Raw genomic sequence first — 18,261 nt, 5'->3', positions numbered from 1 at the left:
TTTGATTGTCACCATAAACAGTGTGATATTGCTACCGTAGCCCTGACAGTGCTTCAGTTGTTTTAGCGATAAATTGGCAATGGTGATGCCTGGCAAGAAGTAACCACATTTACGATTTTTCATCATTTGATCAACTTGTTAACCAGCACATCCACATAAAATGCAGGTGTACGTACAGGTGCACAAGATATTCTTAATTGATAACAACACTAAAGACTTTCTTTTGTCAGCTGCCTGCAATTTCTAATAGGAGGGAGGGAGATAGCACACATTAAAAAAAACTTGCCCTGAATGCACGCTTTTTCCGTCATGAACTGCCCATCGGCTTGCATCTAAGGACTGTCAGGCCTGCTGCAACGTCATTACTGGTGTTGCATAAGGTGGGGAAAATTAATTCGAGGGGCATTTAGTTATCCCTACGTGAATGAATGCGAAAGCATTGCGACCACCAAAGGTCGTGGGTTCGAGTGCCATAACAAGCTCCGTCTTAAACCTGCCTTAATGTGAACTACCTTGATTGGCTCACTCGACTTTTTGGAGAAGCGTGTGGTCACATCAACTACGCTGGATTTTCTGCCTCATGAGCCATATAATGCATTCGCATTAAAGTGGAGGCCTAAAGTGCAGCAGGAGAGAGCAAGCAAAGGTTGCTGGGTTTCCTGATGCAAGCAGCAGAATACCTGGCCCCATGTTCATGACAGCACTGCCTGCAGATTGGAATTGTTTTCTTATCATGTTGGAAAAGTGTTTTCAGTGCCATTTCGGAACTGCAGACATTTCTGCATTCCACTAAACTGAAAATGGGGCCCTTGCTTCACAAGAGAACAGCACAGCTGCCAAGCGACAACGGCAGTGAAGTGCAGCGAAGCTCAGCATAAAGTCAGTCCACAGTTTTGTCTGAATTTTCGTAAGAACAGTTTTATTTTACAGCTGTTGTGCTGCGCATAGCCTATGAAGCCTGGTTGGCATTGGGTCCCCTCCTGCGTCCAAAGGTGGCCACGGCGTTCACAAAGCGCCTGTTGTACTGGATGCGCCTCTTGGCACGGCCAGTCTTCTTCTTTTTCTTCTCCTGCTTCTCTACCTGTGGTGGCACAAACAACACACAAGCCTTTGAGTCCAAACCATATCCAAAATGTGCACAGGCCTACGCAGACATTACAAGTGTCTCATAGTACCAACATGCTAGTGTGTGTTGAAAGTTGTGAGCTTTGTAGTCTTCTCAAGACTGCTGCCTTTTGTCCGACACCACAACCCAAACGTGAATTTAACAAATGGTGAGTAGAAGGAAGTGGTGTACAGTGTTAATGAAAATTTTTTGATCTGCCCAATGTTCAGCTTTCTTTAGTGCCCCTTTATGAGGACAAGGCTTTGCCTCAATAGGCATGTAGATTTTCGTGGGCCAATCCTGGAGATAGTGCAGTCTAAAAATGCGAGCCGATCTTGAAGGTAGTGCAGTGAAAAAATTTAAGCAGTTCAATGCTCCCCTACTCCCCTCATGGGAGGAGTGATGCAAGAGTGCAGTGAGCAGTGGCTCCCGCCCAATTCTCACCCCCTAATCGCTCAGGAAGACAGTGTCTTTGACTTCAACTAGAAGTTTAATCACCCTCCAACTTTTTTACCATTTTGGCTGAACACACAACAATGAACAGAACGCAAACTTTAGGTTATAACTAGCTTGTTCCTGGTATCAATGAGTTGCCACGAGACGAGTTCACAAGCGTGGTGTTTGTTTAGTGAATAGGTAAAGGAACTGTCGCCTGAACAAGCAAGGCTTGCTTGCGAGAATACCAGTAACAAACTAAGAAAAATTAATGCAAGCTTGGCTATATAAGGGTCAAGATGTACCATACAAATAAGCCCCAACTAGCTGTTAATGCATGCATCGGGAAACATGATGTCAATGGGCAGCGAGGGCAGTATGTATGTAATAAGCAGATGCCATGAGTATTGTACGTAGTGATGACTGACCTTTGGTGTCTGTCCCTTGACCTTTCCGGCACGGGCCAGGGAGCCGTGGACCTTGCCTGCAAGAAAGCGCACACTTGAGAATATGGCAGCATTTCTAGCACACACCTTCACAAAGCAAACAAGCTGCAACTGCACTGAAAGTTGTGTGCACCAAATAAATTAACATTTTAATGTTGGCATTGAGGACACTTTCATTTAAAAAAAAAAGAACGAATAAGAACAAAAGCCGCAAGCGGCCCAGCATGCAATCATGGCATGTCTTTGAAATCAGTTGTAGATTTCCTTGGAACGCTGCTCGACAGGCTATAGCTGAATAATTCTACAAGGCGGACATCCCAAGACTTCAGAGCAACATTCTCCAGCAAATATATACCGTATTTATTCGAATATAAGGCGAGGTTTTTTTCCGAAAACCGCGGCCTCAAAGTCTACCCCCGCCTTATATTCGAGGTAAACATCAATCATTGCTTCACAGTCGGGAAAGGCACACTAATATTTTCTTTGCATGAAAATGTAAATAATTCTGAATATTTAACATTATAACGCTATTACATGCTTGTGCTGCAATCAAATGGGTCATCGTCAGTGAGAACGGGGGAAAAAAAGAAAACGATCTAACGGTAGTTGCCTTCGCAAAGGCAACGGCCGAGAATGTCGCGGGCTCCGAGATCAGCAACGGCGCGTCGCGAGAAGTCATAAAAAGTCAAAAACAGCCAGCGAAAATCCAGTATGTTTTAATCCACAAGCCGAGTTCAAAACCGCAGCCAGCTATTCGGCCACTTTTCCATGTGCGTTTGCACGCGCTTGTCTTTTGTGTTCCCTCGCTGGTGTAGCGGCAGCCTCCCGTGACCTTTGTTAAGAGTGTACACTACCTTCGTTCGGCGTGGCATTTGACTGGATTACCTACGGGAACCTTTTCGTTGCGACTAGTGATCATGGCAAGTCGTCGTTGTCATTACGATGCGGCATTCAAGAGAAACGTGATAACTGATGCCGAAGCTTTGGGCAACTGCGCTGCAGGTCGAAAGCACGGCGTCCCATCTCTCGCCTTATATTAGTGTGCAAACTTTTTTCCTTTTTTGCGGTCCTTCAACTCCCCCCTCGCCTTATAATCGTGACCGCCTTATATTCGAATAAATACGGTATTTCCACAATACCGACGATTAACTTTTTAAGGCTCCTCTCTCTCACTGAAAATATCTTTTTGAGCATGCGACAAGTTTTTTTTTTTTTTTGTGTCAAATCTAAAAAGTGGCAACATGAATAGCTGGAAGGATTGATGAAAGCATAGTGTGGAACGCATGAAACTGCAGGTGGAACATGGCTGTGACACTCTATTGCGTGTGGTAGGCAACATGAAATATGTGGAGGAAAAAATAAATTTTTTGAACAGAATAGCTACTAATAAAGGAATGGAATAAAATATATTGTGGTATAAATCTGCTTCTACCATTTCGACTCACAAATGATTCTGCGCATGTTTGCTGTGCTTCAAACAAACAAATGGTTATGCAACTAGGGCATGTCACAGACCACACCCTAGGATGTGCATGGCTAAAGCGAAGTTACAGTGAACATCTCCACAGGTTTCATTACTTCTATCATGTACAATCTACCCTGCATAACTGTGCCACTGAACATGTGAACACAGTTTAAATTACAACAATAACTTTTTTTCCCATTGTGCAGTGTTGCAAGGAAAGAAAATTCTGGGGTTTTATGTGCCAGAGCAGCGATTTGATTATGAGGAGTGCCATAGCGGTGGATTCCGGATTAATTCTGACCACCTGGATTTCTTTAATTGCACATATATCTAAAAGGTTTTTTTTTCTTCTTTTTTTACAGTTTGCTACCGTTTAAATGCAGCCGTCATGGCCAGAATCTAACCCGAGACATCAAGCTCAGCAGCGCAACGCATCAGCCACTGGACTGCCACTGTGGGTGCGCATAACAATATTAAAAAAGTTAATGTGGCAGCAGTTGAGTATGTGCACAAGATATTTTTAGGTGGCATCATCCACAACCATGCTAAATAATGCCCAATCGGACCTTATCTAAGGCTTCTTTTTCATCCAACATCCTTCTTGAGCCAGCTCAGTACAACAAGTTGGTACAAGAAGTGTTGAACTGAAGCACAAACAAGACCGCACAGAAGCAATACAATGGAAGCAATACAGAGAAATGCAGTAAGCTCGCAAAAAATTGCGTACAAGAGGAATTGGCTATATCAGTGGCTATGGCATATGGCAGCTCTATATACTTCCACGATGATGACAGCGTGCTTAAGGTTTTGGTTTCAGTTTTACTAAAGAGGCACAATCAATGGAATAAGGCTTTTCTCATGCTTCATTTGGTGCAGGATGGTGTAAAGGTCTGCTCTTTGCTCTCGCTATGAAGCATGGCACAATGACATAACATTAAAGGGCCCCTCACCAGGTCTGGCCATTTTGAGCTGACAAGCGCAGTGCATACAATGTGTGCAAAAAATTGTGTCTGCGAAGTATTACACCGCTACGCGCCGTGTAAACAGGTCAAATTTCAAACTAAACACTGTTTGTCCTTCTCCTTGCGGGTGCCGAGCTGCCAGTTGCAGAGTTGCATTTAGCACACAAGCGCGCCTACGTAGATCGCAGTGCTGCGATGCCGCTCGTAGTGGCATGTGACTTCGACAATTACTCAGGGCAACATCAGTTATTCGTTCAATCTGTTGCTTCAATAGACGAATTAAGTTTAGGGAAATAAAACGTACACACTGAATGTCTGTGAGTTATTGTTTTACTTCGTACCACAGCAAGAGAGATGTACCTCCGTTTCATCTGCTTGTTCCCACGTCGTGCAGTCACGCGCGCTGACAACAAAATTAGTCATTTTCTACTGTGTTCGAGCGCGCGATCATGCTCTGTGATCCGCTTGCCCCTGGCTCAGTGTTCGTGCAGCACTGACTTATACCGCTGTCAGTGTTCTCCTGCACAGCGCACAAAATCGTGTGCTACGCGATTCAAGACAAACGCAAGTTCGTGCACGAGGCCGTCACCGGAAGTGTGCTGTGCAGCAAAAAATGCGATAAAGAAAAAGGAAAGAGGCATGGCCCATGACGTAGGTGTCGCGCAATTCTCGAGCTTTGGCATGGGAGAACGCAGGAAAGGAATTTCGCTTGCGGAGACTAGACGGGGCAAGGGGAGAGAGACTCTCTCTTGGCAGTGATGCTCGCCTCTTGAAAGCATGGTTTCGCAGCACAAGAATAATTCTATCTCGGCTATTAATGAACCAATTGAAAAATTCTTGCGGTACAACACTCCCTAGAGGGCATGTAACAACTTCCAGCGTACAACCAAAATTTTCTATGTGGCCTTGTGAGGGGCCCTTTAACTAGAATGTTTTGCTGCAGCAGTTCAGCTGGTGCTTCGTTCTTAACTAGAAAGAGAAAACTGACACTAGGAGAAATAGACAACAAGCTTCTCAGTTACCGTATTTACTCACATAACGATCGCACCCCTAAATTTTGTCGTAAAAATTCGACCCCCCCCCCCACCCGGCCCGCGTAATGATCGCACCCCAAACTTGCCGCAGCAATATGTCGTGTGCCAAGTCTAGCTGATGATCATCATGTTTACCATCTGTCGAACGTTAAGTAAATAACTTTTCAAGACTCACCAAACAGATTCCTAATTTTTGCCCACCCTTGGCGGAAACGTGCCGTATTAGCATAGCAGTAAACACAAATGCCGTAGTTTTCACCACATGCCCGCCATGTGTTTCTACGTCTGTGGCAGCTGAACGCGTCCATCTCTGTTTCTGTCCTCTAAAAGCAGACATGGCTATGCTGTTGCCGCAAATTTACCGATTTAAACGAAATAATTCATTATTTTGACGGAAGAAACTGTTCTGACGCGCGTGACGCACTCACGACCTCCATGACTCACGAGAAAAGCCGAGTTCGCTTAGCTCCGTCAGCCGCCATGTTTGTTTTGATCAAGTGGTTTTCATATCCCGCAGTGTTACAGCGGCAGCCGCCTGTTGGTTGACTTGTCATCCTGCAGCAACAAGCTGCCCGACGCGTTCCCATAATTCCTGAAAAAGCCGCGTCGCCCCCCCCCCCCCCCCATCGCCGCGTTTTTTCACCATTGTGTAACGTGGTGGCGTGCTTTGTGGTTGCTTGTTTGCGTGCCGGTTCACGATGGGGTGATACGCGAGTTTCACTGCCGCGTTTAAGCTGAAGGCGGTTGATTACGCGCTCGAGCACGGCAACCGTGCTGCCGGCAGGCATGTCGGCGTCGACGAAATCAGAATTAGGTATTGGAAAAATCAGCGTGAGAAGCTCATGGCTACCAACAGCATGCGCCGGGCTTTCCGCAGACCCAAAACTGGCAAGTTCCCTCACGTTGAGAAGGCAGTCCTCGAATATGTGAGGGTCATGCGCAAAGACGGTTGAGCAGTGTCGTTAGAAATGATACGGACGCAGGCACGCACAACTTCTCGGAGGCTGGGAATTGCCACAAAGGACTTCCGCACTAGTTCCGGCTGGACGACACGCTTCATGCGGCGAAATGGACTGTCACTGAGGCGGCGGACGTCGTCGTGCCAGCGACTCCCATCCGCGTACGAAGACAAAGTCATCGACTTCCATAGGTTTGTCACGAGGATACGCGAGAAGAACGGCTTCCTGTTGTCACAAATAGGCAACGCGGACCAAACACCTTTGACATTCGACATGCCTCGAAGTACTACCGTCAATAAAAAAGGTGCTCGGAGTGTCCTCGTAAAAACGTGTGGTGTGGAGAAGCAGTGATGCACCGTGATGCTCGCAGTGACGACAGATGGGCGGAAGCTGCCGCCATATGTTATTCTAGATCGGAAAACTATTCCGAAGGGAAAGTTTCCACGTGGGATCCACATCCACGCTCAAGAGAAAGGGTGGATGACGGCAGAACTCATGGTAGACTGTATTAGGACAGTCTGGGGACGAAAAGCAGGAGCGCTTCTGCTTCCTTCACTGCTTGTGCTGGATAGCTTTCGAGGCCATCTTGTCGACAGTGTCCGTGTTGAACTTAAGGAGCGGCGCATAGGAACTTGCAGTGATCCCTGGGGGTCTAACGTTGCTGCTACAGCCTCTGGACGTATCACTGAACAAACCGTTCAAGGACAACGTTCGGAGGCTGTACGCAAAGTTGATGGCGGCGGGCGACCATGATTTCAAGCCAAGCAGGAAAATCAGGAGACCGTCCGTGGAAGTCCTTTGCTCATGGATTGTCGAAGCGTGGAGTAGCATCTCCGACAAGGTGGTCACCAACAGCTTCAAGAAGACAGGCATATCTACCGCGCTCGAAGGAACGGAAGATAAACTTCTGTCGGACTGCGATGACACTGCCGGTTCCGAGAGGGAATCAAGCGGTGACGACACTGACGCTTCAGACTCTGAATGAAAGTTAGGGGGTCAGTGAATGAAAAAATTAAAGGGCAACATGGAATGCATGTAGTTCCTGCGTAATGTGTACGTTTATTACAAAGGTAAGCCTTACTCTACCTTTATTTTTGGTTATGTTCATGATAGCTATCGTAAGAATTCTGATGCGCGACTTGTTTATGTTTTCGGTGCTCGAAATATTATTTCGCGGGAAATTTACCCCGCGTAATGATCGCACCCCGAAATTTGCGTCAATTAAAAAAAATAAAAAGTGTGATCATTATGCGAGTAAATACGGTATCTGGTTATAATAAACTGCGACACCATCTGCATATTCTAGTGGGTTGCTGGCTCTATTAAGCTGCTAAAGCAGCCACAGCAGTTTCAAAAATAAATACATACTTCTTTAGTTGCTCATTCAACCAAGGCACCCTGTCCACAATTACATTTCTGTTGCTACCGCCTAACCTCGGCACATCCTCTCAGTAGTAGCCTACATCCTGCGCACACCTTCTACATGTGAAAGAAGCCTTTTGTGTCTAAAGGACCACTGTTGGTTGGGTGTTGCCTACTTCTCGGCTTAAGAACAGTTTGCATATGCCTACTTGGTGCAGGAGCCTGCTTAGGAGGACAGCATGGGTGGGGCTTGAGCATCCGTGTTGTGCACCTTTGTTGACTCTCGTCCTCGATATTTCTAAACATGGTTTTGTTGGCTGTTATGAACAGCCACTGTGCATTCTTATGAAAGCACCTGCATATAAATGACATTGTGGTCGTGAATCCAAACCCTAGTTTATCCTTCCAGATACAACAAATCTGCGTGCTCCAAGTCTGTTGCTAACTTCAGCCGCCGGAAAGTTCGTTGTAACCACAGTTTGTGCACAGACAGCACTAATGCAAAATGGAATATGTTTGAACACCAAACCCTGCAAGCATGGAAGTCTGAAACCTGCTCACTGCTATTTGTTATGTAGTTGCATTGATTTTCAGTGCAGCAAAAAACAGATTTTAAAGAAAACCTGGTGTTCCCTTTCATAATGGCATGTAGTTTACCCGCACTAGCTCTGTTACTAAAGTCACATCCTGGCAGTCAAGAGGTCAAGGGCCAACACTAGACAGTAGTAAGCCACAATGTTTACAACCGAGGGTTGTATTCTCGTGCTATTGCTTTCAGAGTTAGTTTCACCAGACTTTGTGCGACTAGCACGGGTCGCCTCGGCAGCATTCCTGGGACATTGCAAAAACGGCGTGCTTATACTACGCCAGCAACACTGTCACTCACAGATGTGTCTAGTGCTACGCAAAATCTCGCAACAGTGACTGCCCGAGAATACCGCCCCAAGTGCTCTGCTTAGTCCAATGAGCCTGACCCTGAGTGGTCCTTAATTTGCTGCCCTTTACACACTACACAGTTATAGAGATCAACGAAATTAAGCTTACCTCCGACCAAGGGTACAACAGCATTGACGAGGGCGCCATCTGTCAGGCAGGCAGACAACAGGTCCCCATCGTTCAGCGGCTTGCCTCCCTCAGCGTATAGTCGCTGATCCTCCGGCACAATACCCTCAGCTGTGTGAAGGTAGTTCTGCAGAAGAATAAACAATGAAAAAGAACTGAAATGCATAGACTATCTTTTAAGTTAACAGAGCAGGTTGATAGCTTGCCGATGTGACAGGGGGTTGTAACAACACAAATTCCTTCAGGAAGAGAAACAAGCAGCTATAACAATGATATTACACAGGCTCCGTGCCCGTTTGATGCCTTACTAAGTTTCACATCATCTATCTACACTTTACAGCTATTTGGCTTCGACGACGTAATTAACACACACACATATTACACTTCACAACATTTCAAAAGAAACACTGCATTCACCACTTCGATCGTTAAAATAGTGTTTATTCTAAGCCAGGACGCACAGCTCCCTATTTCAGGACAGCTATTTTTCTGATGTTACAGACTTCAACAATTTTTCCTGGACCTTGGAAAATCCAAATTGACTTCCTTCTGCTACACGTCTAGGTGAGATTATACTTTCCGAGCTTCAGCTGACTGCCACATGATCTAAGAGGTAGCCATGGCCTAACATTTTTTTTATACAAGCAGGCGCACATATAGCTACGTAAGAAACAGGGTATTAGTGATCGTTTTCGTGATGCTTACCTTAAGGAAGGCTACTGTCTCGTCGCCGGTCACATCAACAGCGTGACTCTCCTGGCACTGGATGATTATCTTCATTTTCACCTGTTTTCTGCATAATGAAAAACGCGTAGTAAGCAACACTGTCTAGCTGCTACCGAATTTATACCGGCGCGACAATCACGAAACGTGCAGGCGGTCATACACTATAATGACACAGCCAACATTCATTCATGCACAAGTCCGGACACATAAAGAAGGCGGAAAGAGTGTGTGTGGGGGGGGGGGGGGGGGGGGGTACCGGCAACCCAAAACGTTCTAGACTGAAAAGCGCATTACAAAACGTTCTAGACTGAAAAGCGCATTAACAAACTGGCGGATCATCTGCGCAGCGGACTGAACGACATTCAAGAGTAACACTGAAAGTTATATTTACTACCAAAGTCGTCACTCAGGACATTTGAAATTTGCCGACACTGGTACAGCAGTAACACACACTCATGCGGCAGCGGCGAGTTTAGCAACCGTAAGCTGTGCGACACAGATTGCAAAAGAGAGGCCAACGGCACATGGCAACTGAAGCTGCCAAACGTCAGTGCACATGGCTTCTCGAAGAAGGGCGTACATTGGCAAAATCAAATAGCGACGCGAAGAAACCATGCTGCTGACGATAAGCCTAACAAACCAATCGCCCACATTAGGAAAATTACTAAACATCAAATCGTCAGATACATGGCACTGTAGTGTTAGGATAATGCGCGATGTATTGCAGAGGATCTGGGTAAGTCTTCTAGCTATTCCGAATATTTGTTTAGGCATTTTTAGCAACATACCTGGTATTCGCGACGAAGATCGTCAGATCACCAGCGTGAATGAAGCGTAAAAGGTGGCGCCACGTGTTTTCAGAGCGCGCCACAATCGCTGCCATAGTAGCCAGACGTAGGTTGCCGGTGCAACAAATCTAGCGTAATAGCAAAAAATACAACTCATGATGTGGTTTTCTCATGGCAGTTGACAGGTCCCAAAGCCATATGCAGGCGTTGTTTTTATTTAACCAATATGTGACTTTACAACACGTGGACAAATTTTTGCATTAGCAACCATTTTACTACAGCGAGGCGTGCTGCAATCTCGGAGGCCATGCTTTTTGTATACATCTGTGTCTCCGCTTTTAAATAGACAAGACACGCGTAACGCAGTGTTCGTGAGTTCGAATGCAAGTAACAGGTTTAGTTAATTTAGAAAGGGTGTTGGATAAATGTCACAGTCATTTCAAGGAAACACTTACGCTCGCGTCAGTTCTCACTAGTAGGGCATTTTCACTGTGTATGACGACCATAAATGAAAGGTCATGACATGAATATCATGACATCTGTGTCATGTAGGTCATGGAACATTCGCCTACATCTTAGTGCTCTCATGGTCATTTCGTTAACGCGGTACGAACCAAAATTGGCATAGTAAGACAAGAGTGTACGACGACCATAAATTGAAGGTCATGACATGAATATCATGACATATGTGTGTCATGTAGCTCATAAAACACTCGCCTACATCTTGGCGCTGTCATGGTCGCTTCGTTAACACGGTGTGAACCAAAATTGGCATAGTATGGTAAGAGTGTATGACGACCATAAATGGAAGGTCATGACATGAATATCATGACATGTGTGTCATGTAGGTCATGAAACAGTCGCCTACAACTTGGCACTCTCATGGTCGTTTCGTTAACACGGTATGAACCAAAATTGGCGTAGGGTGTATGACGAACATAAATGATAGGTCATGACATGCGCGTCATGTAGTTCATGAAATAGCCGCCTACGTCTTAGTGCTCTCATGGTCGTTTCATTAACTTGGTAGGCTCCCCGCATACTGCTTCGCATAACATCGATTCCCACAGGGCGTGGGATCTGCCGGCTTTTTTTTTTTTTGTTCTTAGTTGTTATATTTTAATTGTATTGTTTAAGGTATATGGCTTCTTCGTGTCTATTGTGCTTGGTATATATTTTCTCGTGCAAAGTGATATAGTACTTAGTTTTGTAAACGTCTGCCCTTTGTTCTTTCAATAACACTTGCAGATTAAGAACTTGCTTCACGTTGTTCTGCATAGAAAAAAAGTATAAACTTTGTGCAATCAAATGAAAACTCTAAACGCTGTCCCTTATGTTCTTGCAATTTTCAAACGTGGTGACAGAATGCCATGGCTGTTTAAATATAGTACTGAATTTATAATCATCAAAAACTAGGCATACATTTCGGCCTTCTGATACAGCACTCGTTCGGGCCTGCCTGTCTCCACCTTCGCTGTATATTGTTTGCGCAACATCAGCTCGACATGCACCAACAAGGATGAACTTCCTTGTAAGATGTGGTTTAATATGCTTGCTTAAAAGGTGACTTTGTGTACTTCTGCTAACTAGCAGCACACACACACACCATTTGTTGAAAAAAAAGCATTAATCCTTAATTACATAAAACAACGTGGTAAAAAGAGCGCTAGCCCCTTGAACCTCTTACCCCCCCCCCCCAAAAAAAAAAAAAAAAGAAAGAAAAAAAAACGAAATTCTGGATAAACCTCTGCTTTACCGTTTCCACACACAGCACCAAAAACGTACAAAGTTGTCAACGAATGGTACGGGTTCAACGACCCTGCGATCCGTGATTAGATACTTCCTTGCTATAAATAATGAGAGGGCGATACTACCTTCTTTGATTACGATTTAGCTCGCGAAATTAGTGGTCTACCCCTCAATTTTGCAGTATGCATATACTATTCTTCCCTTCCACACACACACACACACACACACACACACACACACACACACACACACACACACACACACACACACACACACACACACACACACACACACACACACACACACACACACACGCACGCACGCACGCACGCACGCACGCACGCACGCACACACACACACACACACACACACACACACACACACACACACACACACACACGCACGCACGCACGCACGCACGCACGCACAAACACACACACACACACGCGCGCGCGCGCGCACACACACAAACACACGCACGCACGCACACACGCACACACACACAGTGTTATTGCTTATTATAATATTTATTATATATATATTTATTATATATATGTAAATCGGAATCGAAAGAAAGAAGGTCCGTTGTGCACTCAAGTTCGCATACACGGCTTTTCTTTCGTTATACCAGGAAGCTTGTTATGGCAGTACTTATAAGCATGTTTTCTTGTCTTGTTTTCTTGAGTGTGTGTGCTTCCCAGTGCGGCAAGGAACGTATAGTTGACCACTGCGTGCAATGACAACAACTTGGTGCTGTTGTGAGTGGTCGAATACGGGATATATGTCTCAGGCTGGAGCTTACGTTTCAACAAAGGGACTTGTCATCCCCTGACGAAGACAAGTATCCTTGTCGAAACGTTGGTTTCGTTGATCGCTCCTTCTTCCTGTGATTATCTACCTCGTTTGGATTCTTACCGCAGCAAACGCTTTGAACTTTGCGCCAAATTGTTGTGAAAAAGAAATACTACTATACTACTACTACTACTACTACTACTACTACTACTACTACTACTACTACTAATAATATAATAATAATAATAATAATAATAATAATAATAATATACAGGGAGTTTACCTGTGCCCGCACGCCGTTGATGTGTTATACATTTATGTGTTATTCGACCCCATAATTCAACATTTCAAATCAATGTTTAGCACAACATGGAGCAGTTATTGTCGCAATATACGTTCTCAGTTTACGTTCTAACTGCGCACAGTTCCAAAGCCCCAGTGGCAATGGTATTATTGCGATAGCAATTATATGGACACTTCAACCGGATTTCTGCCGTCGGCGTCGTCGTCGCCGTTGTCGTCGCCGTCAGGTTCCCTATAGATAAAATCTTCACCGCGCGCCGTATGCCCGAGCGGAAGCGTGCGGGGACGCGCGCTATCACGGAGAGCGAACGCACTCATCTCCCACGCGCAAGCAAGGATGCAGGAAGCCAGCGCCGGAGGGAGCGGGGGGACTCTGCCAACAACTGCGCTCGTCGCTCGTCCGCACCGTCTCTTATCTCCACACGGCTCTGACCTTTATGCGCCGTGCATTCGCCGCTCAGTTTCCGTTGAAGCGATAGACCGCACGTACCTTCGCCCGCGGCGGCGTATGCTTGCTGCCAGCGTTTTGACAGTCGTTGTCTGCAGTCATTCAGTGTGATCTATTCGTGTTTGTTTGTGCGCGCTCACACCACACTGGTTCATTCAGTTAGTAATAGTCGGGCCACATTTTCCAACGCACGCTACACATGCAATGCTGCCCGGATCGGCAGTGCAGCACTACAGGTGTGTCCCTTCGCACGCGCTGCCCACGGGAAGCGCTTCTCATCAACACCACCGTTTCACAAGCGCCTTCTCGTGGTCATCGAGTCTCTCTTCATGTCGGTCTACTTACGGCGCAGCACACCTGCTTACTTAATCAGCTCATGTTTACTACAATTCACATTGCTACCAAAGCCGCTCACCTTACTTCGTATGACATTGCTGTGTTGCTATCGCATTCACTGCTTCGCCCTTAGGGCGAAACTGTGACATTTTCTTTTTTATTGACGCATATTAACAGAGAACACCGCCACACGAATTGAAGAGTTTCCGGATAGAAGTAACGAGGAAATCATTTACACTCATTCTAGCCCGGACTGCTGCTTATCGACAAAGTATATAAATTGCATAATGGCAGGAGTATAGTTTACGAGACACATGGATGCTATGAGAGAATCTTTATTGGAGGGCTCCGGATTAATTTGCTCATCCGTGGTTCTATAGCGAGAAGCTAAATATTTGAGCGCGCAAGTGTTTCTTGCATTACGCCCCACAGGAAAGCGGCCGCCGCGGGGTCGGGTTCGAACACTCGAACGCCCAGAAGCAGAACCGGGCGGAGCTAGAGTTCAGCCATCCGCAGACGGGTTGGAAGCAAACAATGAGCTCGCAGAAGGAGCAGACGGCGTTGATTGCAAGCCTGTGTAGCCGCCCGCACTCTGTCTCCAAAGACGTCTATCTTTAAATAACGCAGGACACGACCTAAGATAACTTTTCCTTTCACTGCGTCTCAGAACGAAGTTACGGGGCGAGCGATCGAAAGCGAACGTGGTATACGCTCTCTAACTGGGGCAAGTTCACGGCTTCGCGCGGCTCATACATCCATTATGAGAGCGCGTAAACTAAAAGCAGTGCACGCGAGGACCTCTGACTGGGAGGGGACTATCTTCTGTATAGGCGCGTGGCGTGTTGGCGGCAGCTTTGTAGTCGACGGTTGCGGCGGTGGGGGGTGGCATTGGCGGAAAGCAAATGGTAGCTGGTTCTTCCAAAAGAAACTGGCAGAAGGCTGTATAGTCAGGAAGCGTTGGAGAGCTGGCTATTTTAGCGTGTGGCCAGGGGTGGAAGAAAGCAATTTGGTGGTGGTCTCCGACGAGCGCCGCGGCGATAATAACTGTCGCATTTTGAAGGCGCGCGCGCTGTTCTCAACGACTATACGTGAATGCCGCCGCTCTACCCGAGGTCGACCGTCCCAATGCACCAAAAATATCTGCGCCGAGTGTGTGCGCTACACAGTGAATGCCGGGCGCCGACTCGAATATATGAATGCATATGCTCCAGCCGTTGAAAGCGAACGTATACGCTGTTGATTCACAGCAACCGTGGCGCTGATGCGAAATGAAGGCATTAGCGCCAAAGGCGCGTATATACTTCACTGGCGCAAGCTATACCCCACCTTCCCAAATATAGTGTTACGGTACGGTGACGGCACGACGAGGAACAGAAAGGCGACAAACATCCTACGGTTACAGGTATACCCGATTCTTGTTCAATTCGCTCAGAATGGGTATTGACACCATCTCCACAAAAGAGCGACCTAACAATATATGCACTACATTACCGATATATACTATGTACCATAGCGTTACAGAATGTTCACTCGTAATAATGATACACCTGAAAAATACAATACCAATACAATACAATACAGCAAATGCAATAAAATAAAAGGTAAGAGGCAAAACCAATGAACAGGGGCGGAATAAAAGGAGATAGAAATTAACGAACAAGACGACAGGCGTGTTTCAGGAAGGATAATAATCACGACGTAAGGTTCGGAGGCAAAACGCTTCTGATCAAATGTCTCACTACCGGAAACAAACAAACAAACAAACAAACAACAACAACACAAAACAAACAAACAAACAACAAACAAACAACAACAACAAACAACAAACAAACAACAACAACAACAAAAAACAAAACAAACAACAAACAAACAAACAAACAACAAACAAAACAAACATAAACAAACAAACAAACAAACAAACAAAGAAAAACGTACTGTCAGTGCACAGTTGTGCAAATTGCGTTTGCCTACGTTGCAAGCATGAGCGCATGTCGTCGTCTGGCTCAGCAAGCAGCTTAAGAGTTTCGTAAAACCAAGGGGAATGGGGGGGGGGGGGGGGGGGGGCGAGGTGTTGCGTTTGACGGCATCCCTGATATACCATATACTACACATCAAAGCAACAAGCATGTACGAAATAGAGCGATTACGCAATATCCATTATAGTACACTCCAAGAGGAAAGGCGCTGGTTACTCCTGTTCATTATCAGATTGGGGTTTTGGCATGTAAAACCCTAGGCATTGAATTTATTTAAATATTAGTTACTCTTTTCTAGAAAATAACTGCTTGTCGCGTATTCAAACTCTCATTTTCGAGCTTTCATACCATGCGTGGAGTTCATTTACACTGCTCGTGCCCAAGTGGAGTGAACAAACTCTGTTGGGGAAAACCATGACTGTATAGGACTCTTCAAATGGCGTTATTATATGGGGCAAACAGTTCCGCCCGAGTAAAGGAGTTGCGTAAAAGAGGACAGTGGTGCGAGGCAGCAAATTGAGTGATCTCCCGTACAGCGTTTGTGTCAATCGTGCACAATCCCCGAAAAAAAAAAAAAAAAAAGGTGTTTTTGTTGGTGAAAGAACTTGGAGGCCAGCGAACGCTGTTTTGAAACCCACGTAAGGGCAACGTCTGCTGGAATGTACGACGTTGGAGTTGAATGCAGTAATGATAGTTTGCGTAAACCAGAGAGAGAGAGAGAGAGAGAGAGAGAGAGAGAGACAAAACTTTATTTTGATGAGGCACGGAGAAGCGTCGATCTCCAGAGCCTGCAGGTATACAGCGGCCAGCCGCGGTTTTTATACATTACGCTGACACACAAAGTCAGGGAGAAAGGAGCGCGAGGGAAATGAAAACGAGTTAAATAAGAAAACTCGGCGATGTTGTGGGCAGGCTGCAGTTGCGTCGCGCTAAAACACGAATCAAGCGAGCGCGCGAGGTGCCCCCGAAACGCCGCGACGTGTTTTGTCTCGAAGCATGCATTCGTGTGTGAAGGATGAACCTCGCGAGAGAAAATAAATAAGCGAGCGAGAAAGGCGCGTACCAACCACTCGGGCACACAACAAGAACTTTAAGAGAAGTGAGAGTGAAAGGGGCGAGTCGGCCTCAAAATCTGCTGACCATCAGTCCGTGGGCTAAAAGAAACAAAACAAAAAACGGTCAGCAGTCGGCGGCAGAAGAGGTCGCGTGGGCATGCAGGCACCGATTTTTTCATTGCAGGTGGTCCCATAAAGTGAATGGCCCTAACGAGAACCCACTTCCCACTTGCCGTCCTTCAAGTACCGAGAGCATAAGACAACAAAAGCGAAATATATTAAATGTATACGCACGCTGTAGAAAAAAAAAAGAAAAAAAAAAAGACGCTATTGCCCCCGTTCTTCAGTCTTTCGTAGTTTTTCGCTCTCGTATTGCAGGAGAAGGCATAGTGTCTCTCTCGTTTCATCGTTCCAGGCGATGAAAGCTGGAAGTGTCAACAAAGGGGGAAAATAAATAAATAAAGAAGAACAGAACGGAAGAGACGGGGTTCGGACACCAGCGTTTACGGTCCAATTTTTTTTCTCATTTCCGTTGTTTCCACATGTGCGCTTCGTACCGTAACGCAGCGGTACGTAAAGAAAATGTTTTTGTTTTTTCCCCTCGTGTTCATTTTTCATGTGGTTTTCCATGTTGATATACCCATGACGAAAGTGCACGACACCATGTCCATCTCGACCATTTTTTAACGTAAGAAAAATTATAGCAAGCTATGAGCAGTTAATGATAGCCATCATTACACTCCTTTTGTAGCATATAGTCGCTCGCTCACGCAGTGACTAGACAGTAACTAGAAATAATCATCATACTAGACTGCTGCAGAGACCTGCCGTGGTTACTTAGTGGCTTTGGTGCTACCCTGCTGAGCACGAGGTCGCGGGATCAAATCCCGGCCACGGCGGCCTCATTTCTATGGGGGCGAAATGCAAAAACACCCGTGTATATAGATTTAGGTGCACGTAAAGAACCGCAGGTGGTCGAAATTAATCCCCCACTACAGCATTCCTCATAATCAAATCGTAGTTTTGGCACGTAAAACCCCATTATATATATATATTACACTGCTGGGTAATGAACGGGCTAAGCAAGCCCGCCTGCGATATTAACTGCACCAGGCTCCCAGCATCCACTGGTCAAATTCAGGCAGAAGAGCCAAAATTTAATTAGAGCCTCACAGAAGGGCGAGTAGACTCTTTCTATACAGCTGTACATCCAAGCTTAACACGTGAATAGAACACATGAGTATGACAACACAGACGA

General features: G+C 45.8%; 1 protein-coding gene across 1 annotated transcript; it reads right to left on the bottom strand.

Moving 5' to 3' along the window:
• Positions 1–891: 891 nt before the first annotated feature.
• Positions 892–10,468, bottom strand: LOC119460796 (FAU ubiquitin-like and ribosomal protein S30). Its single transcript, XM_037721885.2, has 5 exons — positions 10,345–10,468; positions 9,536–9,623; positions 8,813–8,957; positions 1,969–2,024; positions 892–1,081 (listed from the first exon to the last, which is right to left on the bottom strand). The coding sequence occupies exons 1-5, from the start codon at positions 10,437–10,439 to the stop codon at positions 950–952; spliced, it is 516 nt and encodes a 171-aa protein (XP_037577813.1). The 5' UTR covers positions 10,440–10,468; the 3' UTR covers positions 892–949.
• Between the last annotated feature and the right edge of the window lie 7,793 nt (positions 10,469–18,261).

This window comes from Dermacentor silvarum, chromosome 8 (assembly GCF_013339745.2).
Source record: "Dermacentor silvarum isolate Dsil-2018 chromosome 8, BIME_Dsil_1.4, whole genome shotgun sequence".
NCBI classification, from domain to species: Eukaryota; Metazoa; Arthropoda; class Arachnida; order Ixodida; family Ixodidae; genus Dermacentor; species Dermacentor silvarum.
This window is presented reverse-complemented; position numbering and strand designations above follow the sequence as displayed.